This window comes from Poecilia reticulata, linkage group LG21 (assembly GCF_000633615.1).
Source record: "Poecilia reticulata strain Guanapo linkage group LG21, Guppy_female_1.0+MT, whole genome shotgun sequence".
NCBI classification, from domain to species: Eukaryota; Metazoa; Chordata; class Actinopteri; order Cyprinodontiformes; family Poeciliidae; genus Poecilia; species Poecilia reticulata.
The window spans coordinates 10,399,552-10,416,228 of NC_024351.1; the positions used below are offsets into that span (position 1 = coordinate 10,399,552).

At 39.1% G+C, this 16,677-nt stretch overlaps 1 protein-coding gene across 2 annotated transcripts; it reads right to left on the reverse strand.

Annotated features, from left to right (window-relative positions):
- Nucleotides 1-140: 140 nt before the first annotated feature.
- hpcal1 (hippocalcin-like 1) lies at nucleotides 141-13,626 on the reverse strand. 2 transcript variants are annotated; one of them, XM_008397580.2, is made up of 4 exons: nucleotides 13,309-13,626; nucleotides 4,975-5,469; nucleotides 2,601-2,706; nucleotides 141-531 (listed from the first exon to the last, which is right to left on the reverse strand). In XM_008397580.2, exons 2-4 carry the CDS (start codon nucleotides 5,350-5,352, stop codon nucleotides 434-436), a joined length of 582 nt encoding a protein of 193 aa, XP_008395802.1. In that variant the 5' UTR covers nucleotides 5,353-5,469; nucleotides 13,309-13,626; the 3' UTR covers nucleotides 141-433. The 2 variants fall into 2 exon arrangements, with proteins under 2 accessions (XP_008395802.1, XP_008395803.1); XM_008397581.2 differs by lacking the exon at nucleotides 13,309-13,626 and adding an exon at nucleotides 10,755-10,824.
- Nucleotides 13,627-16,677: the final 3,051 nt, after the last annotated feature.

A 16,677-nucleotide genomic window follows, 5' to 3' on the forward strand; every position in this document is an offset into this window, starting at 1 on the left:
TCCCTGCCTCCTTATTCACACACAGTATGCTCACAATATCCAAAAAATACAAATGACTGAGCCATGCATACAGAGGCATACAAGGCATACAGAGCTTCGTAAGCATCTGTTATCTTAAACCACAATAAGCCACAATTGAATCAAATTCCAAGTCATTTAATTAGTTTCCTTTTGTAACATAATGGTAGCCATAACACTTTAAGCTTTGAATCCAGTCAATACAAACTTGTATGGCACTTAAATTAACCAAAACGGCTAAACGGGAAAGAGTTTTAGGAAAAGCACAAAAATAATACTTTCAATTAAAACGGCTCCAGAGAGAAGACATCAATGTAAACGAGAGTGTTAGCTGAAAGCGGGAGGTAAGAAACGTTATAAAGCTGGATTTATGCGGTAGGTTTCCTCATGCAGCAGAGTCGGTTTCTCTGTGTCCTCAGAACTGGCGGGAGGTTCCCTGATCCGACTGCAGCAGTCTGACGATGGACGGGTCGCTCTTGGCACCTTTAATGAACTCCTCCAAAGACAATCTACCTGCAGAGCACAAACCGACACAAAGCGCGATGCGAGTCAGCTAACGACCAAAAAACAAAAAAACAAGCATTTGATCTTTCAGTGCCGCAACACAATCACTTTCGCCCCAGTTACCGATATGTGTGAAATCCACAAAATGCTTTCAAAGAACACGTCATATTTACTTGCAGAAAGCTTTGTGCAATTTCTTACATGACTAATTTCATACCAATCAATTTAAAAAATAGATTCAACACACTGATTTAAGCAACGCACGCCTCGCGCCTCATTTAAGCTTTCGAGAATATTAACCGTTTTCCATCCATCCATTTTCTTACACCCTTGTCCCTCAGTGAGGTCGGAAGGCCTATTAACCGTTTTCCTAAAATATAAAAAAAAAAAAACTTGTCATACTTACATTTACATACATTTTTGTTTTATCCAAACAAGGCGCACAGTTCCATTTAAAATCTGAATAGCGTTTAGCAAACTCTACATTTGTGATGGTAGGTTATAAAAAAAAAAAAAGGGTTTTGTCCTCACATCACTACTAATCCATTGGTTGCCATGTAGGTGGCATCAAATTGTTGTTATGGAGATTTCAGTGACCCCCCAAAAAAACTGCTCTCAGTTGCAATGAGCTTTCAATATTTGTTTTTCATCCTTCTTTAATATCCTGTTCATTCTTTATGCAGGCAAGATTATTACTTGTCCTGCCTTTTAGCCATCAGCAAAGAGAAACTGGCCTCTGTGTCATGTCCTACTCATACTCAAAGGGAACAGAAAGTCACAGCTTTTTTCGCTCTAGTTTCTAATTTTAGAAACTAGAGGTTTCTAAAACTTCTAATTTTAGAAACTAGAAGTTTCTAAAACTTGTAGATTGTTTTAGAATTTGAATTTTCTACATTATACATTTGTAGTTTGTCCCCACTGGTTTAGCTGCCTTTCTATGGAGAGGAAATGACTGAGGACATGACAAACCCATCCAGGAAACAAATACCTCCATCTCTTCCTGATTTTCCATGCTTTTGTTCCCAGTTTTCTGCATTGTGTGGAGTAAACCCCCCTGTTCCACCAGCCTGCTTGTGAGCCGGTGTGTAGTAAAAGCACACCCAACAGAAGAGGAAGTTACTGCCATATATGGATGATGACACTGCATCCATAATGGAACCTTCTTGAGACCTATGACTATGTGGCTGTAGGCGAAAAATGAACTGTTTTCTTGACTAGGCACATTTTTAGTGGAAATAAAATGTGCTGTGAGAACTTTTGCTACAAAGATCATCTAAGCAGGAAATGTGGATGAGCTCTGTTACAGTAAATACTTCTCTGTTGAAAACAGCCTGTAAGGGAAGGTTCAAGTTTGCAACATACAAAACTTTAGGTAATGCCATTAAATAAATAACTGCTCCCTGGAAACAATTTTATAGGTTGTGTAGTAACTCTAAGAGGCTTCAGCTTTGGCTCATTTTCTTTCTTTGTGTCTGAGCCAAATGAATGATGGAGTCTTATACTGCACCTGCAGTCTGATTGTGCATTGCTATCTAGACCTCCAATTCATTCACAACAGTATAGCAGTGTACATTAATTCTTAATAAAGCACAAACTGACTTGATGGAGAAATAAGTATTTGCAGAAGCATTTGCAATGTAGTGGAAACTTGCATTTGAGGATGCTTTTGAAACTTTTGCAAGAATCAAGATTTTTATTTTTTTATTTAGCAAACTATAAAACAAAAAAAAAATAATAATTCAGAGTGGTGATAACAGTGAGAACCAGATTTTGGTTTAGTTGGTTTTGAAAGCTGCACTATTTTTGCTAAGCAGTTTGGTAACACTAAAGCCCTAAAACTGGAAGTAAAACAAATGAAATTCGGCAAATCATTTTTTGAAATCATATTTTAAGATTTTAACTCCATGTCGGCCAATTTGCCATGTATTCCGGTCGGTGTGAAAAGAATATGTGTGTCCTTCTTACAAGGCAAACAACTTATTTCCATTAGGGAGAAAATGCTGAGGAAAAATCGGTCATAGCATGCCTATGATAGACAAAACACACACACGCACACACACACATCACATCAGTCTTACCATCATTGTCAATGTCCATCTGTCTGAAGATCTTATCCGTTCTTTTCTCTGGCGTCGACTCATCCTCTGGCATCTTCATTACTGATGACACCATCTTGTAAATGGCCTGCAGATTAACATAATTGAGATTGCAGTTATGTATATGAGGACTTTTCTAATTATATCTTTGTTGCTGCAGAGTTAAGTGGGGAAAATATCTATTCTTATGCGAGATTAACCTTACGCTTGCTGATGCTCAAACCTGTTTCCGCTGCTCAGAGAACTAAATCTGCAGAGGATTCTCAGACAGGCTTCTACAGTACAAAAAGCAGCTTCATGGTCCAACTTTGGTTTTTCCACATTCACGTCTATCAGCAAACTAATCCTATATGCCCCTGCATTCTGCTCTGCTCTCCATTCTGGAAGAGTAAATATATCTGCAGCAGTAAGACGGACACAGCGAGAAAAACCTGCATGTATAACAAAGAGTAAACGACAGTTCCTTATGAATTCACATCTTAAAATGACAACCAAGCCTAAAATTAATCTTAACATGTAGATAAAACAACAAATACAGCTACTGTTGCTACTTGGTTAACATTCTGAATATAATTATTCATTAACCATTGCTGATAGTTTGCTCAATTATTAGGTTTTTGAAAAGTACCTCGGTTTTAAAGCCACAGTTTGGTAGATTTCAATCAAGAAAAACCAACAAAAATGTAAAAATACTTTACTTTATTTAAAAGTGAAAGCAGATAAATATATTTTTGAAAACAGTGTCATTTTAATTTTAATAGTATGTTCTAGCATTTTACAAAAAGTGCACAAGCATAGAAGTGACTGGAGATTTGGTTTGATTTAGTCAATTAATAAAAAACATAAGCAGATAGAGCTAATGGATGGATAGATGGACTAAATACAAATAAAACCAGTTAAAAAGTATCAGAATATTGTAGGAATTTCTGAATATGACTGTGTGGAAATGCTATTATTCAAAATGTTTAAAGTAGTTGGGAGTTATTTTGATGCGGAGAATCCATTGAATGAGTTGTACTTGAAAGCGCTGTGGAAGGAAAAAAAAAACCCTTCTGAATCACAAACTCGTCTTCCGAGGCATGTGGGGCTGGCTGAGCGCCACTGGCAGCTGGATTTATTATTTCCATAAAATGTTTGGTTTAGTTTCCATTCCCTGAAAACCTGTGAAATTTATTAAAATTTAACAATAACAATAAGACTTTCCGTTTTTCAAAGTTCGGAACATTCCGCATCTTAGCTGGATTCATTAAACAAAAAATTATTTAGGAAGAAGGCAACAAAACTTTAATAAAGGAATAATATTGAATACAAGAATCTATTATAATTTTACAGTACATCTTCATCAAGGGGATATATCTGCATTAAAAAAAATGGTAGGCTCCTGACCGAAAAATTACCTAGACAACGATGCCAGCACGTTTCCCTAAAAGAGCACGAGTATGCACTTCAGCATCATATATGGTAGTGACATACAAGGCTAGTTTTACGAGGTCATTCGTTTTCTATCCTGTGAAACTACCAGGCCAAAGAAAAACAGTTTCCCCAGAAAGCCTGGTAAACCTGTACTTGGTAGATAGAGGTCTGTAGAGAAAGGAAAGGATATTCAGTCTTCCCAATAGAAAGCTAGTGTTTTCTATTAACCCTAATTGTAAGAGATTAAAATGCAATGGATGTACTGCAAGTCATTACAAAGGGGAGCACACAAGCACCAGATGATCTGTCAGTTGCCTCGTAAACGTGTGATATTTCTCGCTTGCTTGTGCAGTCAGTGCTCTGACCCTTACATGTCTTGTGGCAAACTACAAGCAAGACTTCTTAAGGCTTTCCTTCAAAAATAGATTTCTTCTTGCCACTTTAGAATAAAAGTCAAATGTGAGTATTGCACAGTTACTAAATGTAACAGGCAAATGAATTCCCCTGTTTGTAACCTGATAAAATATGAAACGTTCTAAGAGGTGCACATATGTAAAACGGGACACTGAAATTATAAAGTGAAGGAGCTGTGACAGTTTTTGGTTTTAGATTTATTCCAGAAAAGGCTTTTTTCCCCTTAAACTCCTTCACATTCTTAGAAACCCCTCCTGCAATCTGCAGTCTGTAATAAAGAAGGAGTAAGCTGTGAGTCTCAGCATCAGTGGAAATTATTTCATTAAAACACCTTAGATATTAGAAATGCACACAACAAACAACCAAGAAGGGATTAAACGTTTAAGGTAACTGATACTAAAGAACCAACTGGTTCTGACAGCCTCTATTGTCTTTTCTCATCTGTGGACATAAAACCTTTCCTGCCTCTTCAGGTAATCTGACCCATTTAACACGCGATCAATTATAATGCAGAACACGTCATCCTCACCTGAACTATCTCTAGCATTTCCGCCCGACTGATGTAACCATTCCCGTCCAGATCATACATGCTGAAGGCCCAGCGCAGCTTCTGCTCCAGCCCGCCACGCGACGTCACACTCAAAGCTATGATGAACTCCCGGAAGTCAATGGTGGCGTCGCCGTTTGTGTCAAACGTGCGGAACACGTGCTCCGCGAACTTTGAGGCGTCGCCGTACGGGAAGAAGTTGGCGTAGATCTTCTTGAACTCCTCCACGGTCAGGTGGCCGGTGGGACAGTCCTTCAGGAAGCCTCGGTACCACTCCTGAAGCTCATGGTCGGTGAACTCCGTGTTCTCCCTCAGGTCGTTCAGGACCTCGGGTCGCAGTTTACTGTTCTGCTTCCCCATGACGCAGCGCTCCGAGGCGGACGGCTAAGCTGGCGTTTCTACCTTCTCTTGTCGGTATCTCTTACTCGAGCCGCACTACTGCTCCCCACGTCGAAGGCTGCTCCGCTTCCTCTGCTCCTGCAGGGGACCAACAAACCTCATTAACAACCTTGTGTGAATTTCATAAATGATTCATTGGACCAATTATTCTTCTCAGTTTTCAACAGTGTTTCATTCTCAAACATGTGCTAGTGATTCTTCTCAATCAAGCAGAAGAAGAAAAGGTGGATTGTTCCAACACCAAAACACCAGAGACTTCAACAATGTTGTCATTGTTGAAAGTATTCTGTGCATGTTTGGGAGAGAATAAGTGAGTGTGTGTATGTGTGTGTGTGGTTAGGGTTAATTTGTTAGCCTTGCCCTCCACTGGAAAGGGGACAAGTATCCTAGGGGGGCATCGTAAATCTTAATAAAGCAACTTTGTAAAAAGGTCAGGTTGACACAGACTGCTGTAGCCGAGAGAGAGCCAGACGTTCACCTCGATAACAATCACCTCCATCCTGGGAAAATGGGTAATCTAATTTAATTTAAGCAGGTGGAATTTATTTACTGAATAAAAAGCAGACACAAATGATGGCTAAAAAGCATCTGGCCACCTGGGCCTATTCACCTCTGGTCTCTGTGGTTTGTCCAAATTCAGCTCCCATGGTTACAGCATACTCTGCAAAAACAGTTTATTCATGTATGCAGGGGGCATTCGTGGTTGGGTGATATGATAAGACGCATTAATACCGCGCATCCAGAACAAAATAAAATTTTTGAAAGTGACACCTTGCATGATGATGTAAAGATAAAGGTTTGTTTTGGTAAGCAAACACAAAAACAGTAATCGGGCGAGAGAAATTTGTGAAGGCGGATTTGTTTTTATTCCAAATATAAGGGAGTTGATTTTGTTTTATCAAACAAGAAAAAAAGATGACGGCAGCTTTGAATCTGACCTTGAAAGCAACACACCAAAGAATGGTCAGAAAACCTTTTGAATACAGACAGTTTTTACATGTTGTCATCATGTTTCAAGCACAAACTCGAGTGTTCCTGCTCTACTCACCTCTGAGTGTAAGAGCAGGACCAAATTTTAAACGCTTTCAATTTCTGATGATGGATTGAACAGATTTTTATTTTTTTAAACAAACCAACCGTGCTTTAAACTTCTCTACAACGTTGTCCTGGACCTGTCTTTTTTAGTGATTATGCTCTGTAGTTTTTACAAAATTGGATTTCGACCGATATTAAAAATAAACACTTGTGGACTCTTTCCAGATTATTTTTACTAGTTATGTAATGTCTTGTTGCAATGCATTTTTAAGATAATTTCACATTTTTAAAATTCGTATCTTGCAATTATACTATACTATGTAATGGTCCATCATATTTTATAAAATGCATAGAAATTTGTGGCTGTAACATGGCAAAGGGCTAATAATCAAAAAGTGCCTTTATATACTACTTGTAAAAAATTTTTTAAAAAGTTAATGTTTCCATGATAGAACGGATTAGTAAAAACACCAAACTTCCAAGTAAAATTTTTAGCAAATGGCATTTCTGCTAAAGTGTGGAGGCGGCAAAAATGGATAAAACTGAGCTAATTTTTTACTTGCATCTGTTTAAGTGCGAGTGGGAAGGATGGAAAACAGGGGTGTGTGGGTGTAGGGAAGAATGGAAAAAGTATGACACATAGAAGAAAAACTATTTCCAGCCGTACAGTACAAGTCGCTTTGCTAATACCAGAGGTTCTATTACATAATAGCCTTTCTATATAACACCTCCACTTCTCCCTACTCCCTCTAATGATTTTTATTTTTTTTGCTGAAAGATATTAGATCTCACCGCTCCGCTCTTCGCTGCCAGCAGAATGATTCTTTTTGAAGAACAGATGAAGACGGTGTGAATGTGAATGCACACAGGCGCCGTCATTTCTTTTAATTGTCTCACAAGTTTAATTTCCTGCGCTTCTATGAACCAGTCACGATGTGACGAGAGAAGCAGATGTGAGAATTTGATCTTAACAATGCAGCAGGGGCTCTTGAAAGAAAAAGGAATAGATAAGCACGCTTGCAAAGTAGCAGCTTCGATTTAATGCATACGTCTCAGTTTTTAAGGCCTTTTTTGCTAGAAAAAAAAAATCTCCTCGTACCCTAGATTTTTCTTAATTTTTTTAGACTTGGACTGCTTATTGTTACCAATGCAAACAAAGGTTTTCCAACCTGAATTGACCATCCTTGTGGTCAATTCGGTTTAATTAGATGATAGTTGAAGTGTTGTTGTAACCATAATGTCTCCTCACAAGACCTTGAGCAGACAGTGACTGTTGATTCAAAAGTTGTCCTGAAATCCTATTGAGCTACAAAGCAAAATTTTGGTTTATGTTTTTTGTTTGATAACTAAACCAAGTTTTAAAAATATGATTAGACATCAATATTTGAATTTGACTTTTTCTGTTTTTTCATATCACTGAATGTTGCCCCTAGTGTTTGTTCCTGCTTTATTATCAACCTTCTTCAGTTCACAATGGAAGTTTATGAAAATGTGTTTTTTTTCTTTTAGGAAGATTATGATAAAGCAAAAAATAACATGCTTATAAAAGTAATCCTCAGTGCTTATTATTTTAACGTGCGTTAATTTTTGAATGCTTAACTTAGACCCACTCAGTGATTCTGAATTGCGAACATGTCATTTCTGTCGATTTGGTGTTACCTAGACTGCGGCATTAATAACGCACTAGCCTGCGAGCCTGACTGTATAACTTCCTCTCACATATGCAACAGGATGAGGAAGCGGCAGAGAGTGGACTTTTCCAAGACAGCTCAGTGTGCAGGCTGAGCAGAAACAGACATAAATATGGGCGTTGCTGTTTATCCCCACAAAGCCACATGAAGCCCAGCAGGGTCCAAACTGGAAAACTGAAGTGTTTTACAGATACCAAGCTCGGAAATTAAACATTAACTTTCCAAAGTACATCCTCATTGAAAAAGGGGTGTACTGTAGCAAAAATAATGCTAGGCAAACAATTTAATAGATTATTCTAAGTCCCTGGCTCTTGCTTTTCTTTTTTTAACCTCCTGCAGGGGCGGTCATTTCCTTCTGCTTATAACTTGACATATGCTCCTCTATTTTTGCTCTGACAGAGAAATGAAACAGAAAAGGCTGATTGACGCAGGCACTGTCCTCAAGACATCCTTTTTGCAGATGAAATCGTACGCTCACCGTCATGGAAAACAGAACATTCAGAGTTTCTGACCGGTCCTTGATACACAGCAGCCCCTGGAGATTGCCTTTCTACGCCCTATGTTTGCAATTCTCCTCAATTACACAGCAACAGCCTCCCTCCCTGTCCCCAACGCCCCCTTCCCTGGTCTGCATGGTCCACTATTTCCACTGGTTTGCCTTGCCTAATGAGACTGCTTCACACAAGCTCCAGAGCAGCATTTGCCCCCTCCGCTCCTTCCACAAGCCCTGTGTAGGTTTCCTGTAAACTCCTGGCCAATTTTTTTTTTTTTAACTGCTGTTTTCCGTTTTTAGGCTCAGCTTGTTTTATGTTTTAAGCTTTAAGCACAAGGATAGAGGAAAGAAAAGTGACCTAAACGAGAGATGAATGATGATTCTAAATATATAAACTGTCTGATATGATTTACTCTGTGTTTAAATAACTCTGAGTGTTTTGGAAGTGAGAGGATAAACGGGCTTTTTAATGTTCAAGCTGATCTCTTCCTCAAAGCGCTGCACAATGTAACGCTTTAATTGTTTTCAGCGGAGAAAAAGACTGGGCTGTAAGTAAGACACTTGGACCATCTTACCGCAATGTGCAGAGAGCGATTGGGCGTTGCCATGGGGACATTTGCAGGGCCAATGTTTAGGAGGATCTGGTTCATGTATTCACATTTTGTCACTTTTAAACACTAAATGAGTGATGTGAATATGAATTCCATCCCCTTTTACTCTGATAAGCCTAAATGAAACCTAGTGCAAACAATTGGTTTTCAGAGTTCAGACAAAGCAAACATGAGGAAAAGGGTCTTCTGGTGTGATGTGATCCAAATTTTACTTTCTGGCCTACATGCTAAATGATAAGTGAGTCACTATCTCCCTGTGGAACAGGTTTATGGCAGCATCATGCAGCATGCATGCCTTTGCTCATATTGATAGAGTTTAATATAAGACAAGCCTTGTAGAAGATAGCGGCTGCAAGAGACTTGAGACTGGGACCCAGACTCATCTTTCAGCAGGACACCGCTTATTACAAGCAGTTATAGAGCTACCAATTAAAAGTCAGAATGGCCCAGTCAAAGTCCAGGCCTGAGATCATACAGCAACTCTTGAAAAGGATTTCCATCCATCTATGAGTGAATCTTAGGTTCAAAATGTCTGTCTCTGGATGTGCAAAAAGGGTGGAGAAATAACTAGGGGTGAAAGTAGTTTTACTTTAGTTTTTCCAAGAACAATCTAAAATACGACTTAATCTGGACGCTGAGACCAGCACGTCCTCTTCTGACTCCTTATCAAAACGTTCGTATAACTTTATTAAAGAACAACAGCAGAAAAAAAATCCACAAAAACTTGTGAATTTTTCAATAAAACCCAACAACAATAATAATCTCAGCGATTATCGTTTCAACAAGGTGTTGTGCAATTCTGTGCGTTTGGGTTCCATTACCAAAAATAGCAGAGCAGGAGTTTAAAATTAACTAATCAACCACCGCTTATTAATAATCGCAAAAATAAATATCAATCCTGAAAACCTAATATCGTAACAGACTGAATGGTATGTTTTTAATGTAGTCCCTGATCGGCTGGTGGCGGTTGCAACGGGTGTGCTTCACCCCTGGTAAAAGGGTTGGTTTACCTTTAATTACCTTTGCTGTGGCGCTTTACAGCCCATGTAGTTTCCGAACAACAAACTTGGACTAATTATCTCGTTCTTTGCGAGTATACGTCATTCACAGCAAACATCAAACACGGCAAATACGTTTCATTAAGTACAAATGGCTTCTACCGCCATAATTATGTGAAATTACATTAATTGTCTATGTAACCCCAGTCCGTGTGAGATGACACCTCGCTGTTCCTTAGACTCTGCGCTGTGTTTTCTTTAAAGGGTTTTTGTCGGAAGGAAACTTGAGGCAGGAATCGGACACACACGGTTCAGACCGTTTATTCGGGCCACCCGACAGCGCAGCGGCTTCGCCTTCAGAATTCACAGCAATTACGTGTCAACATAAGTCTCATTAACGTAGTTATTTTTTCTTATTTACAGATACAGCCTATATTTAAAAAGAAGAAACAGACAAAATGATACAAAACTAACTACTTCGACATTAAAAGCAACATTTGGCTACAGCGAGGAGCTGGCGGTCAGATTAGCTTACCTTGAGAATTCACAGCAAATATTGACCGTTGTAGCGCCAGCACACAGTAACAGACGCCAAGTACGGCGTTCTTCAAGGGACACACTTTACCAACTTCCACAACCCAAAGAACAAATCTAACATTTTGGTGGCATGCGCTGAATTCTGAGAAAAAAAGTCAGAATTCTGAGATTAAAGTCAGAATTCTGAGAAAAAAAGTMAGAATTCTGASYTTAATSTCTTTTGTCATAGTACCCCCAAGAATTCAAAACTACTTTCACCCCTGGACATAACCCAATACACTTGAAACTGTAAAATGTATTCCTCTCAGATTTGTTATACAAATAAAAACTACGTATCCGAAACTCACAGATGATATTGTAAACTAATCATAAATCAAACAGTAGTAATAGTTATTGCACCCAGAGCCTTTTCAATTACCCGACAGAAATCCATCCATCCATCCATTTTCTATGCACCCTTGTCCCTCATTGGGGTCGGGAGGGTTGCTGGTGCCCATCTCCAGCTAACGTTCTGGGCGAGAGGCGGGGTCACCCTGGACAGGTCGCCAGTCTGTTGCAGGGCAACACAGAGACACACAGGGCAAACAACCATGCACACACACTCTCACACCTAGGGGCAATTTAGAGAGGCCAATTAACCTGACAGTCATGTTTTTGGACTGTGGGAGGAAACCGGAGTACCCGGAGAAAACCCATGCATGCACAGGGAGAACATGCAAACTCCATGCAGAAAGACCCCAGGCCGGGAATTGAACCCAGAATCTTCTTGCTGCAAGGCAACAGCTCTACCAACTGCACCACTGTGCAGCCCCCCCGACAGAAATAATTCATAAAATCTCTACTTTTATTTATAAAATGGCTCTAATGTGTTTAGAAAACTCTCAATATAGGCAAAGCTTTTCGACAATTTTTTTTAAAGAAGACTAAAAAAATGAACTAATGTGAAGCACAGACCATATTGTATTCATGTTTTGTGTGGATGAACAAAAGTTCATCTTGAACCATTTCTGGCTCCTGCAATCAATACTGCAGCAGGTGGGTGAGGAATAAGGAACATAAGGAAGAAAATGAGAAAACCGAGCCTCCGGAAAATTCTCACTTCCAGCCCTGCCTCTCTTTACCCGTGTCAGTGAAAATCGGGCAGCGGATCAGGATGATGTCCCTTGACACACACCGGTAGTCAAGGCAACAGAATAGTAAAACCAAATACGGCACATTAGGACCAAAGAAAACAAAGCACGTTTTCAGCAAGTGCTTTTAAAATGTTCAACTTTAAGAGCTGCCAAGTTGGAAGCAGACACTTTTTGTTCTGCTTCCATTTGTTCCAGCTTTGTCTTTTTATTCCCCCCTTTATTAAAACTAACATTTTACGCAACAGCTGCAGCTACCATTTTCTGTTTTAAAATGTCAAATGAATACATTTTGAATGTATTGATTTCACAAACATCTGAATGTATGAAACTTAAATTTTAGTTTGTGAATTTCAACATTTCAAGCAAGATTTAACCTGTCAGCAGAAATGTCCATGGGAGTTCACAGGGAAAGCAGCAACCAGGTTGTGCTAATAGAATGCACAGATTCCTTCATGTGGATTCATGTCATCAGGAAGTGTGAGCAACTCTATTATGGCAGCAAGAGCATCCAGTTGTGTGTTAATACAATTATAATATGAAAAGACATCAACGAGGACCTTCGAGAACCTAATCTGGGAAGGGTTTCACGACTTTTTCTAAACAATGCCATGACCATCATTTAAGTTGTCTGGAAGATGAATCCTCTTTTGAAAAAGAGGACAGCAAAACTTAGGTTTCCAAAGTTGCATTTGGGGAAATAATAAAGAATAACAAGACTTCATCGTGTCCATAGAGGCAGCTGTGTGTTTCTGCAAAGCCCTCTGCAAAACTGTGGGGGTTTTGCAGCATTTTGGGCTCGTCTTGCAACCCAAGTTAGTTATTAAGTTGACCATAAACTTTCTCTATATACCAAATATTTTTTGGAGTCAACAGTGAGGCCATCTGTTTAGCAGCAGGAGCTTGGCCAAAATCAGGTCATGCAACCAGGAAAGCAACCCTGAGGTCAGAAAGCTGAGAAACGGAAAGTCCTGTAGAAAAAAACACCAACTGATAAATAGCAGATCTATTTAAGCTGGGCGCACGTTGATTTCAGTATTAGATACAAAGAAGTGTCTGCATATATATTTTACCATTTCACTATAATAAAAAAAAAGATGGATCTAGTGAAGCCATGTTGCTTTTTTTTTGTCAAACTGTATTATTACTGTTATTCAAATTATTTTTAATTGTTCACTAAATTTAAAAAAAAATGTGCGTGGTTGTGTCAAAATTTGGGATGAACTCTCCTCTCTGTGACATCTAGTGTCTAAATAAACTTTTCAGAGGTGTGATGTGTGCGAGTAAAGAATGGGTGTTGTCCGTCTGTAAAACCCGCCTCTGTCCGGTCTTGGCTTGCATCAGAAGTCCAACTGACCAGACTGTGACACGCTGGACGTTACAGTAGAAAAAAATAATACAGTAAACTCAACTAAAACTTACCTCTGTACAGGTTTGGCTCCTGGTTAGAAAACAGTCCACTTTATTCAGCTCCACTTTCCCCACTTTATTCCGTTCCAGGCAGCCTAACTTATACGCGTCAACTTATAGCGGTTTAAAGAAAAAGCAAAAAGCCAAAAAAAAAAATACACGATGCTCCTCTGAGTCTGAGCGGCCTCAGGTGAAAGTAATAAAGAAACGCCGTGTTTGATCTGCATGGACTTGGACGTCTCTGTTTAAGCTCGGTCTCAGCAGTTTGAAGTGGCTTTATCATTTAGTGGAAGATGTGGCACACACACACACACACACACACACACACACACACAGCTCGGTTTTCGTCCGACTCCACCAAATCAACTCAAAAAGGGGGGCTTTTTTTTATTTCAGAAAACAATTAAAACCGACTCCCAACGGCTGCTGAAACTGTGTAAATATTTTTACAACTCAGAGAAGCCTTATAAAACAGCAAAGAGAGAAAAATCCCTGCTCGAAGTCCATCATATATGGAGGGGAAAATAGTTACAGTTTGTCGACGGTGCTCCTCGACGCCCCCGCGCGCTGAATGGATCCGGCCATACTCGCTGCTTCCACACCACCAGAAACGCACACTGTGGAAAAATATCTCTGAGGACTATTATTAGCGCAACATCTAAAATAAACTGCACGCATTTCAGGGCAAAATCGTGACAGTAACGCAAGATGCGAGTTATGGGTGTGGGGGGGAAATGGGAATATGTTCTTCGCTTATCGCTCTGTTTGTTCAGTTCTGTCAGAGGCTGTGGGGAAGTTGACAATATACAGCATATTTGATAACCAGTTCCTACTTTTCAAACATTTACAATCAGCTTCTCATATTTGATCAGACATGTCCATCTCCATAAATTGTTGTGTCACATAACAGTAAACTTATTTCAGAAGTTCAGTTTGAAAAGTGGAACTCTTACAGATTATTACACGTTTCAAGCTCTAATTTCTTTTGATGTACAGCCGAGGAAAACCTAGAGTTTATTTTGTCAGAAATTTTAAATATTTGGAATAAGAAGTCAATGACAATGTTAGTTTCATAAATAAATGTGATATTGACTGACTTCACAGCCATACATTGCACAGTCCATGCTTGTATCTAAGAATATTAAAGGAAAATTTAGTGGAAGGGAAAAGTCTGGTAAAAATAATTAAATGCACAAACAGGAGGGATGAAAACAGCCATGATGGGGTTGTGAAGTCACTGCTGACTCTGAGACTTCAGCTGAAGTCAGAGCTGCAGCAGGGACGACATCAGAAACATCTCATTACGGCCGAAGAGAGAAGTGGCTAGACCAGGGGTGGGCAACTCCAGGCCTCGAGGACCGGTCTCCTGCAACTATTAGGTGCATCTCAACTTCAACACACCTGCGTCAAATAATGAGGTCATTAGCAGGACTCAGCAGAACCTGACTGCACTTAGGAGGTGATTCAGCTGTTGGATTCAAGCTGTTGGATCAGGGAGACATCTAAGAGTTGCAGGACTCCGGCCCTCGAGGATCAGGACTGCCCACCCCTGGTCTAGACTTTTGCTCAATGATAGAAAATCCTCCTTTTTAAAATATTAAAGTATATTTTTCATTTCATTTGGAGATCGAGCTCCCAGAGTCAGGAGCAGCACACGATTCACATGACGTTTCCTCAAGGTTTGGGGATCCATGTCATCAGCCAGTATTTGATTTTTAACTGTTTAAACTTATTCATGAAAATAAATCACTTTTATAATGCTATTCTAATTTATTGTAAGCCTTCTTTCAAGGTTTTTCTCTTGATCCTCCATCAGAAACTTCTCTGGTGACACTCCAGGCAGGATGGTGTGTATGTCAGCGGTACAGTGGGTGGATAAATAATTAACCATGAGTGTATGTATGTGTGTTTGCGTATATACGTGCATGTGTGTGTGTGTGTGTGTGTGTGTGTGTGTGTGTGTGTGTGTGTGCGTGTGTGTGTGTGTGTGTGTGTGTGTGTGTGTGTGTGTGTGTGTGTACAACCTGCTGAAGCCTGACACCTGTTTCTGTAAGCACATAGAGTGTTTATCTAGACCTGAGCATGAGTACAATACAGATGGAGGAGGGGATCAGAGGTAGTCATAAACACCTGAAGTTGCTTTTGTTGCTGCACCCAGTTTGACACCTGTTATTGACAGTCTAGTATTGCTAAAATATTGTTTAAAATTAAATATTCTCCTAAGCAGAAAGGGGATGAGATTGCTGATCGGGAGCCTGTAGATGTGCATTAACAAAATCCTGAAACTGAAAAACATCAGCAGTCACTGTGGACAAGTATGATTGTCCATGTCTATATTAAATTAGATATTAAATTCATTACCTTCTAAAAGCATGACATTGTAAAGAGAATGTCATGTTGACCTGTGGAAATAGGTCAACATGACTAATTTAACCCTCCTGTTATGGTCGTTTCTAAGGTACAGCAATAATGTTCCTGGGTTAAGTTGACCTGTGGAGTGTTTACTCATGCAGTAGTGTCAGAAACCAAAAATATCCTCCAAAACATTTTTGTATCTGATTATTAACTCCAGTGCTAACAATTTCAATCAATATTTGTGCAAAGGTGTTTTTTAATTTCTCACAAATAAAGGATCAATGACGACAACTTACTCATTTACTTATTTGTAATTTACATTTTTAATGTCCACTAAAAAAAAACAGCAGACAAAAAAAAACAAAAAAACAATAATTATCACTGAAATGGATTTTTTTAAGGTTTTTTTTCTATTACATTTTGAATGTTTTTTTCAATGGGTGATCTTTATAATTGAACTTGAGACACGTATACTGTTTTGGGTCAAATTGACCCGCTGATTAAAAGCAAGACAACTGAGTCATGCAGAGAGTATTTATGTTTTCCCTCCACTTCTGCTGAGTGTCCACTCAGTGTGGGTGGAGTTTGCCCACGGAAACAGAAAAGGTTCCCGTCAAAAGTTGCATGACCACCTGCTTTCTCGCAGTTTACTAGTGAAGTAAAGAAAATAGTCAGAAAGTGGGCTTGTGTGCGTGCACGTGTACATGTATGTGTGTGTGGTGAAATATGGCTCAAAGCTGCAAGGAACTACATAGAATTGGACATTTTTTAAAATCTTTTTTACCCTTCAACTTGACTGCCAGGTCAAATTGACCCAAACAGTATATATGTAAAATGTAGATGCAAGAGGGGTTGCAAATGTGTAAAATGAATATATTTCCAATTTATATGTACCTATTAAGACAAATAGAAAAAAGTTTCATGCAAAAAAAAAAAAATCAACTATTTTAATTTTATTTTTAAACTTTACAACATAACAGGAGGGTTAAAAAAATGTTAGTCAACTTTAAAAAAATGTATTTTGCT

Excerpts from the sequence above, each read along its gene's own strand:
- hpcal1 (XM_008397580.2), bottom strand. The coding sequence starts at position 5,352 with ATGGGGAAGCAGAACAGTAAACTGCGACCCGAGGTCCTGAACGACCTG. Across the intron at positions 2,707-4,974 it reads AAATGCTAGAGATAGTTCAG|GCCATTTACAAGATGGTGTC; the intron begins GTGAGGATGACG and ends GTTAATCTGCAG. Across the intron at positions 532-2,600 it reads GATGGACATTGACAATGATG|GTAGATTGTCTTTGGAGGAG; the intron begins GTAAGACTGATG and ends TGTGCTCTGCAG.